Source organism: Perca flavescens, chromosome 9 (genome assembly GCF_004354835.1).
Source record: "Perca flavescens isolate YP-PL-M2 chromosome 9, PFLA_1.0, whole genome shotgun sequence".
NCBI classification, from domain to species: domain Eukaryota; kingdom Metazoa; phylum Chordata; class Actinopteri; order Perciformes; family Percidae; genus Perca; species Perca flavescens.
This window is the reverse complement of record NC_041339.1, coordinates 28,985,010-28,997,292: the sequence shown is the minus strand read 5'-3', so window position 1 is coordinate 28,997,292 and position 12,283 is coordinate 28,985,010. Positions and strand designations below refer to the sequence as shown.

Here is a 12,283-nt window from a genome sequence, read left to right as displayed (position 1 = left end):
GTTTTGACCCATATTACTTTGATGTTTCAAGACTTTTCCTTGTTTTTGATTCTCTGTTCACCGTGGAGGCAATAACAACGTTTTCTTAACTAATTATTATATGTACAGTATCATTTGCAACATATTGTTCATGACTTTCATTCTTCTCTGATGTTTGTCTCCAGGAACCTGATAAGCCAGTCACATCCCTGGTGGAGAATGAAGAGGCGAATGTGAAGGAGTACAATGATTACCTGATGCTGGAGGAAAACGTCCTGAAGGGCATGGGCCTGTGGCGAGCTCCCGCCGACACACAAGACACCTGACATATCACACACATTAACACATACACTCTGCACCAATTGCATTTCATATAAAACAGGTTTTTATTATGTTTTATTATTTATATGTTTTGTTTTATAAAAACACTATCTTTCAACATCTTTCATTTGAAATGTGTATCTTTGTTGCTGTTTTCACAATTGTGTATCATAACTACTAATGTATGTATGTAATCTATATGTAAAATCTGAGAACAGTGAACATTTTTGTATATTGATTCTGCCATCGACATTTAGACCATGTTCGGGTTGGTGCTTCAGGGTCAAACATGGATTTATTTTCATCCACCCATCTGAGATCTAGTTACTGGGTAATGCCATCCATTTGCCCCTTCTTCACCACCGCTCCCTGAGGATGCTGTCTGGAATACCTCAAGGATCTGACCTTTGCAGAAAGTCATTTTAAGGCTCTTTAATTTCATGATACTTACGTTGTTGTTGAAAGCTCCTCTAGTATTAAAATGTATTTTGTATGGCTCATCTTGTGTGCTGTTGATGAACAAATGTTTGCTTAAGAAGGAATGTAAAAGGCACAGGCCCTTAATGCAAAAGCTGTTAGTCTCCAATCATCAACTAGTTGGAGTGGGTGGATGTAGGCCTGACTGCATTTGGAGGGCAAGGCGAGAAAAATAATAGTATGTACAACTTTCTGTAAATCATTCAGATGATTTTCAGAATTTTTTATTTGGGGATAAAACGACTGGACCACATTCTTAAAGCTGCACTAATCAATATTCTTCTAGAAACAATGGGGGCAATGACTGCGTAATGTGAAAGGACTAATTTGTAGTGAAGAAGGAAGTCTTTCAGCTCTTTTATGGCCCACAACCCTTTACTGTTTTGGTTCCCTCTCACCGCTCTCATCTACCGTGCTTTCAGCCACAGCAGGTTTTCAACAAAAAAGCTCTAAAAACCCTCTGTAAACAACATCCTTAGTAGCAAACAGCTAATAGAAAAAAAGTTAGCAACAAGCTAGTGCTAGCACTGTGGAGCAGCTAAGGAGACAGATATTTCCTTTAGGAGACCAAAACAGAGGTGGCCACAATCATGACTCTAAATTACTGATAATGTTGCTTTGTATCTGCTGAATGTGTAAAAATAAACTATTTGCTAACTTCTTCAGCAAAGTCTCGCATTACCAGACGCTGCGGAGGAAGGGTCTGGCGAGTCCACACAGCATTCTGGGATGGGAGAAAAACTCTGGTTTATTGGCATTTCTTTAAACCAATCACAATCATCTTAGACGGTGCTAAGCACCGGACGGCGGTACAATGCTGCTGCAAAACAGCCTCAGGAAGGAACTTGTTTTGGTGGAACATGTGTACGTTCAAAAGTTTTTTTAGTCGTGCAACAGAAAACTCAGATTGGACAGATAGTCTAGCTAGCTGTCTGGATTTACCCTGCAGATATCTGAGGAGCAGTTAACCATAGTCCTCAGAAATCCACCAGAGTTTAAAATTCCAACACAAAGAAAGCGGAAGGTAACGGAAATCCAGCCGAAAAGAAGGACATACGGCGAAATGTCCGGCGGCAACGGAGCAATCCCGGAAGTGGAAGTTCGTGGATATAGACTATATACTGTTGGATGTACTTACTAAAAGAAGCGTTATGTCATAAACATTTATACTTGTTTATAATGTTTATGACATGTTCATGTCACTCTTATGTAGATACCTTCTGGTAAAGTGTAACCAAACTTTGTCATCAGGAGCGAGGGAGCAGCGGAGTGACACATAGCTCCGCAGCTAAAAACAAAGTGTGGTGTCATTAATTTCAGTTAGACGCTTTCAACACAATGGAAATGTTTTCCTAAGTGAAACGTTTACTTCTGTCACATTGTTCACAACATTTCTGAGAATTCTGCTTTCTGTTGCAATATGTTTCAACGAGTACTTCTCCAGCTCTCTGGACTCCATTAGTTTCGCTCCTTCGTGGGGATAAAATAAGGACGCCAGGGTCCACCTCAGGTCGAGAGCAGCACAGCAAACCTATAGTCACAACTGACAATGGGCTGGGGTTTTTTTTTTTTGGGAGGGGGTTGCTGCATAATATAGGGCAGTGGTCTTTTGCCAGGTTTTCACACTGTGTCTGAGATGCCTCAAAAGGAAAAGAGAGCTAAGAGAGAGGATTGCGAGAACAGATGAACGGTTGAATGTTGGGTGAGAGGGGGGGAAGGCGAGCGTGAGAGAGAAGAAAAAGAAGATGGCAAGAGATGGGAAACGGAGCGGGTTCCCCTCTAGAGAAGTGAGCTGTGGACGACTTCACTCTGGCCATAACTCATTCACGTGGACGGTCCTGTCACGGAGCGGAGGGGGGGGGGGGGGGGGTGAAGAATGGGCTGATGTGAGGGTGCACAGAGGCAGGCGTCCATATGGCCCCTGACGCACCAACAAGGCCCCGGTGACAAAGGGGGCCTCTGCTCTCCAGTCGTCCCCTCCTCAAACCTCTCTGGGAATTCTGTTTTGCAGTCCCTCTCTCCTCCGCGGAGCCTCTCACTTTCTCCCAGGCCAGCTCAGGAATGTGCCTTCTCCAAACCAAAACACACACACACACACACGGCTGCTGGTTAGTTATTATTGTTTTCTGATGCAAATAATGTTGTGCATTTGAGTAAGCTTGCATGCAACGTAAACACCCGTGGCATTTCAAGTTCCACAGACATGTTCAAGTCCAAGAGAGCTCCCAAACATAAAATGAAAAATGTAACTAAGGGGGGTCTATATGGGACGGATTGCCCGCAGTCCAATTTTTATCACCAATTCTTCAAAGTTTTCAAGCCAAATCCTGGGAAACAATGTGAGCAGGTGCTGGACAGGAGGGGCTGTAAATCTGGCCTGGCGAGTTAAGCCATTGCCTTGGCATTGTTCAGGCTGGCCTCTTAGCTGCTCCTGCTGGGGAGGGTGTTAGGGTGGGGTGGGGTGGAGGCGAGGGTCTGCTGCCTAAATCTCCCAACCTGGGGCGCCCTGCACATTTCACACAGCTAAGTTAAACCCCAGCTGCAGAGGGCGAGATACACACAAACACACGTCACAGGTCCTGCAGGTGGTTGCCTCTGAGAAAATGATTGTTCAGACATGTTTGTAATTATTTTCTTCCAGTTAAAAAAAAAACAGTTTCCTCAGCACCTTCATTTGACATCAAAGCAGGCGGTTGCTAAAATTTAAAATGATCCCCAGTTTAATCGTCAGGCTACGTATGTTTCATTGCTGTAAAGTGTAAAAGCCGTTTTTCTGGAAACCCTCTAAGAGGCTGTCGGTAGGTTTCATTAGTTGATCCTTGACCTCAGAAGAGATCAGGTGACCAGGGCACTGCTGTGGAATGTTCCCTCTTGACTCCTTTTCATTTTCTAATTTCAAAGCAACAACAACAGATCAACAGTTTGAATTCTTGTCATTTTTACCAGCTCCAACCCAATGTACTATGCGTGTGTGTGTGTGTGTGTGTGTGTGTGTGTGTGTGTGTTGTCCTGTGTTTAGTCAAGAGTTAGAAAATATAAAAGTACGGTACAGTTTGACAAAACTAGACAGTATCTTACAGTGTTCATCAGCAGAGTAAGTTGGCTTTCTGAGCAATTCTATCTACTGATTAAATCAATTCATCTTTGAGACATTATTTAAGGATAATAATAATAAGACGAAGCAATTCAATAATTTATGGACGTACATTTATGAGGCCCTTAAAATATGCATGTACTACTTATGACTCATGACTTTTTTTAAATCACTTTTTTCTATATACTATGCTATCCCTTTTTGCGAAGTTCCGATTTTTTTCTATCAAAAATTGAGCCCAGAGTGCATTACAATGTTTTACTGCATACAGTAGTGTAGACAAATACTGCAATTTCATTTAGAGGTCACTGATTTAGATTTAGTGTGCAAAAATGTTTGAATTGTGTCCTCATCAACGCCATTGCAGTCAATGCAAAAATCTTTTAACATCATTTTGTAATTTATTGATATTTGTAAAAATACGTTACAGGCATCTCTATTTTGTCTTAACCAAGTACACAAAGGATCTGAACTTTCTAGTGATTCATTCATTTTTTACAGTATTTTAACATCCTGCATTTGTATGCAGTCCTGCACATTGTCTATTTATGTTGTGAAGCTAGATAAGCCATAACATGCTATATTATGACTTGTTATGACTTTTGTTTAGACATACTATACTTTGACTTTTTTTTTAAAATTTTGTCATACTATACTAAGACGTTTTTAAGATTATTTTGTTGGCATTTTATGCCTTTATTTGAACAGTAGAGCTTAGATATGAAAGGGGAGAGAGAGGGGGAGTGACATACAGCAAAGGCTGCAGGTCTGAGTCGAACCAGCGGCCGCTGCGTCTAGGAGTAAACCTCTGTTTATGGGAGCCGACCATACCAACTGAGCTATCCAGGCACCCTACTATGACTTTTTTATGACTTTTTTCGACATACTATACCATGACTGTTTTTTTATCGCTTTCACTAACTTTTTTCCAAAATGCTATATTATGACTTTTTATGACTTTTTTAGACATACTATAACATGTCTTTTTTACAATTTTTTCGACATACTATTACTCTTGTATTATTTTTACTGACATACTACATAATGACGTTTTTTTTTATCACTTTCAATAACCTTTTTCCAAAATGCTATATTATGACTTTTTATGACTTTTTTTTGACATACTATACTATGACTTTTTTTACAATTTTTTTATATACTATACTATGACCTTTTCTATCCCTTTTTTTGACATACTATAGTATGAAGTTTTCATCAATTCTTTCGACATACTATTATATGACTTTTTCATGACTTTTTTTGACATACTATACTATGACTTTTTAATGGCTTTTATCCTAAATGCTAGATTATGACTTTTAATGATATTTTTTAGACATACTATAAAAAAACTTATTTTATGACTTTTAAAAAAAAAAAAATTGATATACTATACCATGACTTTTTATTACTTTTTCCGACATACTACATAATGAAGTTTTTTTTTTTATCACTTTCACTGACTTTTTCTCCTAATGCTATATTACAATGTTTTTGATATACTATACATGACTTTTTTATCACTTTTTTCGACATACTATACCATGACTTTTTATTTCTTTTACTACATAATGTTTTTTTTTTATCACTTTCACTTCCACTTTTTTCCCAAATGATATTATTATGACTTTTTATGACTTTCTTTTGACATATTATACTATGACTTTTTATCAGTTTTTACAAAATGTTATTATATGACTTTTTCGACATAATATACTATGACTTTAAAAAAAAATGTTTTGATATATTATACTATGACCTTTTTTGATTATACTATAATATGACTTTTTTATCACTTTTTTTCGACATACTATGACCTTTTTATATATTTTTTGACATACTATACTAGGAATTTTTCAATATACTATACTATTTTTACACACCATATGATGACTTTTTTAATGATTTTTTTCAACATACTATTCTATGACTTTTTTCAAAATATTATCCCCTTGACGCCTGAATTTATTCACAATTATATAAAAAAAATATTATGTGTGTTTCTGGCTCCAAGCTGATGCTAAATTAAGTTGAGATTGTTAATTTGTCTATAGCATATGGAATAGATATAAATTTAGGTATGATGCAAATTAGCAACAACAGGCGTTATGGTAAAATTCTTAACAAAATGGTAAAATTAATAAAACACATTTCATTCATGTCAAAGTTGTTAGAACTTCAAAACTGTAATTGACAAATACATGGATCTTGGCAACGGTATGAAAGAAAACACTCTTCTACTCCCTAACATTGACAGTAGTTTTTTTAGGGTTAGGGGTAGGGTTAGGTGTAGGGGCAGGGTTAGGGGTAGGGGTAGGGTTAGGTTAGGGGTAGGGTTAGGTTTAATTTTGCTTCCGTGAACCGGATGTATCTCCCACTCCGACCGGTCCTACGAGAAACCAGTGCATGCAAAAGGTTCCGTATGTATCGCATGTAAACAAACCGGCGTTGGGGGGAATACACACGCTATCTCGCCTGCAGTCGGAAGGGGTTTGATGCAAATTAGCGACAGTCGGCGTTAAGGGGTTAAACCATGAATTTTTTATCAGTTTTTTTGACATACTATACTATGATTTTATATAACATACCACACTCCGAAATGCTATATTATGTCTTTTTATGACTTTTTTTTAGACATACTATACAATTACTTTTTTATGACTTTGTTCGACGTATTATAGTTTGACTTTTTGTTTTACAATTTCTTTACAGACTACACTATGATTTTTTGATGAATTTTTTTAATGATTTTTTTCAACATACTATTTTATGACTTTTGTCGACATACTATACTATGTCTTTTTTATCACTATTTTCTACTTGCAATACTATGACTTTTTTCGACATACTATACTACGACTTTTTTCAACATACTATACAATGTCTTTTTCATGATCTTTTGCGATAAACTATACAATGCTTTATTTTTTTTTACATTAGTTTATATATACTGCCCTTGTTGTCCAAGTAGTTGTCCAAAAATAAAGTGCGTTATTGTTCAGAGCAAGGACTTCCTCTCAGGCAGGAGATTCTCCCTCAACCCTGCTGTGCCAGGCAGCATGAACGACAGATTCTCTGCCGCCTGATCCTCATCAAAAGAAGGCCCTTCAGTGAGGAAATATTCACAGTATTTTACTAGAGGAATTCAGGTTCAGGTGCATATTGAGAAGTTTTTCATACAGTATCTTGGCATAAAGCCAGACCAGGATGCAGTGCCTTTAGAGTGGGATCTGTCATCTGAACTATCAATCTATCAGAGCAAAGTTATGGAAAACCCTTAAGGCTTTTCCTATGGCAACTTTGAACTGTCTTTTTTTTAACATACAGTCATCAGTGATGACAAACAGACAGCGATTGAAAGGAAGCGTAACCAAAGAAATATTTGTACATAACTTTGCTTCCATGAAATAAAGTTAATTTGTTGGTTGGAAGTTCACACATAGATCCACAGCGTTTAATTCTGTGAATTTTGAGAGTGAGTTTTTAGGGAAAGAGAAGAGAGAGAAGAGTTCCACATATAGAAGTGTGATTATTAGCTTTCTTGTGAGAGCTAGATGAGAAGATTGATAGCACTCTCGTGTCAGTCTGTTGAATATGAAGTAGTCTTGCATTGCCAGACCTCATAGGCGGAGTTTGACATTCGAGCCAGGGGGGGCAAAAAAAAAATAAATCATTGTAGCAACTGAGACCTGGGGAACACAGCACGAGCACATATGGACAAAACAAACATGCTAAATGTTTATTTTTTTAAGCAGATTTGAAATTACATTGTAACAATTTAAAACCTCGAGCTCAATTTAGCTTAAAAAAAGAATTAATTAACATATAATTCTTGAGCGACAGATGCAAAAAAATCCACAACAATCTCTGTCCCCACAGGGCAGGCACAGACACAGGCGCTCTGCTGCTGCGCAGGCTGCACGCTTCTCTGTTCACAACGCTGCTTGTTCTGCTTAACGTGAAAAAGCTTAACGTGGTTTAATGTACCTCAACAACGATCACCAAATGTATCATGGCCATATCTTGAAATGAACACGTATGCCAGTTAAAAGAACTTGACAGGTTATGGCGAAGAAAAAGCGAGGAAAAAGCTGTACCTAAACAATGATCAATGATTACCAAATTTCTCTCATATTGCTCCTCATAACCACTGAAAACTGTCAAAAAATCTAACCAGAAATGTGGTGATCGTTGTTTAGGTATTTTAAACCACGTTAAGCTTTTTCATTTTAGGACTTATAAAGCCCATGAGAACCGTGGGGAGTCAACCAACAGCTGCTCCGCTGCCCTGCTGAAAATGTGAAGCAGAAACGCTAAATGTCAGATAACGTCCATAATAACTGGACTTTGGGTTCTATTTTTTGACAGTTTTCCGTGGTTATGAGGAGCAATATTAGACAGAAATTTGGTAATCATTGATCGCGCAGGTCATTAAACCTGACCTGCGCGAAAGAGAAAAAAACGTATGTGTCATTGTACCCAGCACTTCTGGAAATGTACCTCCGAATGCTTCTCTGTCCCCAGCACATTTCAAACCAAACTGACGCCCGTGGGCACGGCTGTGTAGGAGCACAATAGACAGACGGTGGCAGAATGCCCCGGCACTTAAATTCACCTAACATGTAGCTAGGTTAACAGTGAACAATCAGTGTTGGACCTAAAGTCTGTTGAGATGCCTCTCCAAACGCAGAAACCAAGCGCAATCGCACCATAAAACGTTAAGACACGTTAAGAAAAAAGATCAGTATTTTGCCGTAATCCAATGACATGAAAAAAAAGTAATCCACAGCGATCAGTAGATTCACAAACAGAGTCCCGGTGTATCCAGCAAGGCCTATACAAGCGTCCCATCCACCAGTCAGCTCCAAACAGGTGAACGAGGTGAACTTTAAACTTTAAACAAAGTCGAATAAAACGTATAAAAGTCCAAATCTAGACAAAACGCGCATTCAATTAGTAAGCTGACATTAAATGTATATACATGGCATTTAGGCAACCTTTATTGCAACGTTGGCGTGGTAAGATGTCCCGACTAGTGCAACAAATTATTTTTAGCGTCCTGCATATGCGTCGACAATGGTCTCAGGTGAGAGGCAGAGCCCTGAAAAAATATTATTTTTACTAAAGCAGTAGGCCTATATGAAATCAGATGTATTACCTATCCCCATTTAGCTGTTTTGTGTTTTTAAAGTATTTATAAAATATCTGGTTATGTCCGAAGTAATTATTCCACTCATTTTTGAAACAATGCAATTACCCGTTTCAGCTACCAGGGGGGGGGGGCAGTGCTCCCCTCGCAAACTCCGCGCATGCCAGACCTATCTCCACAGCGCTGTGGAGTAAGGTCTTTGTGCTAAGCTATGCTAACCGGCTGCTGGCTGTAGCTTCTTCTCTATCCTACAGACATGTGGTATCGTTTTTCTCATCTAACTCTCAGCAAAAAAAAAGCAAATAAGCGTATTTCCCAAAATGTGGAACTATAAAAAAAAGAGGCTAGCTAAAAGGCAGTCAGAATCAAGGAGACTTTTCAAGCAGCAGGCAAACAAAGTTTTACTGCTGACAGCTGGAGAGTGCTCTGCTGACAGGAGGCAGGCGATAGCATAAACTAAAATACCAACTGTGTCACTCCACTTCCTCTTCGGAGAACAAAGTTATCACTGCGCCTCATTTCAGCATGATGTTACAGGCTGGTTGGAGGATGAATCACTACAAAAGGTGTGCCACCTGCAAGTTTATCAAACCACGGAGGCCCAAATCTGAGAAGATTTGGGCCACAGCAGCTGTCAAGGCCTCTTTTCAGTCTCACCTTTCACATTTTTCTCTCCTATCAAGCGGAGCAAACCCTCACCCTCATCCTGTCCTCACGCTGAAAGGAGATTGCTCTCGTCTGGAGGAGCAGGAGGGGGGAGAGGTGATGAGCAGCTTACTTCTAGGAGAGATTAGCCTTATTAAAATGAAATAGTCTAGTCCTGAGTGACAGAGCAATGGAGGTGGAGGAGGAGGGAAGAGGCAGGGAGCACGGAGGAGAGGGCATACGTTGTGTGAGGCCCGGCCCCTGAGGATCTGAAGCACCGCTCCTCTGTGTTCTCCTTCCCCCCCCCCCATTCTTCACTTTCACCTCTAGCTCTCTCCTCATCTCCCCCCTTTCCTCTGGTCTGCTCTCTCATCATCACCGCGGTCCAGAACAGGCGGATCTGTCAGCGGTGCGTCAAGAGATCTGCCCTAAGGCCCTCAGATGAGCTGCCAAGTACAGGGGCTGGACTGTAGGGGAACAAAAGACCCCCCAAAAAAACACATCAGAAAGTTTTGGACCTTGGTAAAATGTGTTCAATAGCCCTCCTACTGAAGGGCACTGCATGTATGGAATGTGTGCCCAGGGTCACAGCGTAAAGGTTCCCAGCAATTACCTAGGCTTAGTTTTGTCCATGTTTATAAGGAGTGAATGGGTAGTATGTATTGGAGTACATTAACTGACCCGAGCCTCTCAGGACACGTCCAATGAAAGATGTACAAAAGGACTGAACGTGCTGAATATGACTTTGTAATTTGTACCTAATGACACTGTGGTAATCCTTGTTATGCACATAAAGCCATGATTGAATCCTAAGACCAGAATGCACACTCTCATGCTGGCCTAAGAACAAGTTACATTATATTCCTCTGGAGATAACAAAGAAAGAATTAAGAGCCCCAAAAAACAAGGTTTTAAAGCCCAAACGTGGGTATATTTCATTGGATATATTAACAGAAATATTAGTCACAATTCACAAATGTTCCTATTTGAAAGAAATGAGCCGGGAAGTTGTGATGAGGCCGTTGCCAACACAACGTACAGACCTTTTAACTCTACCGACTTAAAGAATTAACAAGCAGCAAAGGCCAATCAGGAGGAAGGTGGTTAAAGGCACAGAAGCAAAGAAGGTGTTTTAAATTGTACTTTAAAACACTTTTGTAGTGATTCACAAAATTCCTACAAGTGTGTCTTAATAAATACATAGACAACACATGTATATACTTACACACACACACACACACACACACACACACACACACACATGCGCGCATGTCCTATGTTCAAAACATTTATATATTCTTTTACTCTTCGTCACCTTCTGGATATGAAATAAATGGATCCCTAATTTCTTATCTGAAGTGCCTTCTCCTTCTTTGTCAGTGTTTGGGTGTTCTGAGACTGTTCACCTTGCATACCACTTCTTGGTAAACCTGGAGCTGAGAGAGCAAACATTTCCACATCATGGGAAACAGTAAGGTTTACACAAAGCACAATATAAAAATAGCGTGCACTGATGACTGTCCTTGCTTCCTTCGGATGTGATTACTGCAGCTGACTACATGTTGCTGGCATGAAATACTGTAGTTTAACACAATAAATCTTGAGACATCAGTTATTTTAGTTTGACATCAACTGCTTTACTTTAATGTCACATAAAGGTCCAGTCGACTCAAACCTTGATTATCATACTATACTACCGGGAGGGGAGGCTAAAACAAAGGCTGTGTGTTTTTGTGGTTGGCTGGTTGACTTGCAGCAATAATACTGACTCAAAGTTCAGCATAGATTAAGTAACAGGGGGGAGAAGAAGATGAAGAAGAAGATGTAGAAGTAGAAGGGGAGAAATAGGTCTGGTTTCACATGCAGGTGGCTGTCAAGGATGTTTACCTGAAGACACCCATATCTCTTGTTGCTTCCAAATTAGAAATGAACAAAAGTTTAGTTCAGTTCACTCCAGACAGACGGCCAGATATCAAGTGGCGACCCTGACTATCCAAACAGGCGCCGTTGTTATTATGTCTACCTCTGTCTTCATATGGGATTTCACTCTTGCTTTTATTGGGGCTGAGAGAACTGCTATGCAAGTCAAACATGGATGATGTACTTTACAAATAAGCACCTGAGTCCTTTTCCAGATGTTTAAAAATGGAATTTGAAAATGTTATAAGTAAACATTACTCATTGTAAGATTGAATTATTGTTCATTGTGAAAAGACCCAAAATAACTAAACTCTGTTTAATTTGTCACTTAAATATTTGGCTCCATCGTCACACAATTCCGGTCTGAATGATATGAGGGTTTACTGCAGGTAGATGCTATTTTTTCTTAACTTCAGTGGGGATATAAAAAGGGCTTCAGGGTGCAGGCAGGTATGTGTACATTCTGTACCCTAGATCTTTCTCATACCTGTTCAAGGCAGCCATAAAAACATGACATGAACCTACAGTAGTGACATCAAACAAGGCTTGAAACCATTTAGTGCTGAAAGGCCCGCGGCTGCTCTGACTCTCATGCTAGCTGCCAGAGATATGTATCACCTCAGCTGGAGCCACTTGGGCGCAGGTACTTTCATGGTCCTGGTTTTAGATCTCGTTTTGGAAAAATACTTAACATTACA

General features: G+C 39.5%; 1 protein-coding gene across 4 annotated transcripts in view; it reads left to right on the top strand.

Annotated features, from left to right (window-relative positions):
- Positions 1-440, top strand: part of dnai3 (dynein axonemal intermediate chain 3) — a 29,421-nt gene extending 28,981 nt beyond the window's left edge. For all 4 annotated transcript variants that reach the window (XM_028586916.1, XM_028586914.1, XM_028586913.1 and 1 more), the window contains one exon: positions 165-440. In XM_028586916.1, the coding sequence (XP_028442717.1) occupies positions 165-305 (141 nt within the window). In that variant the 3' untranslated portion in view covers positions 306-440. The remainder of the gene's footprint in view (positions 1-164) is intronic.
- Positions 441-12,283: the final 11,843 nt, after the last annotated feature.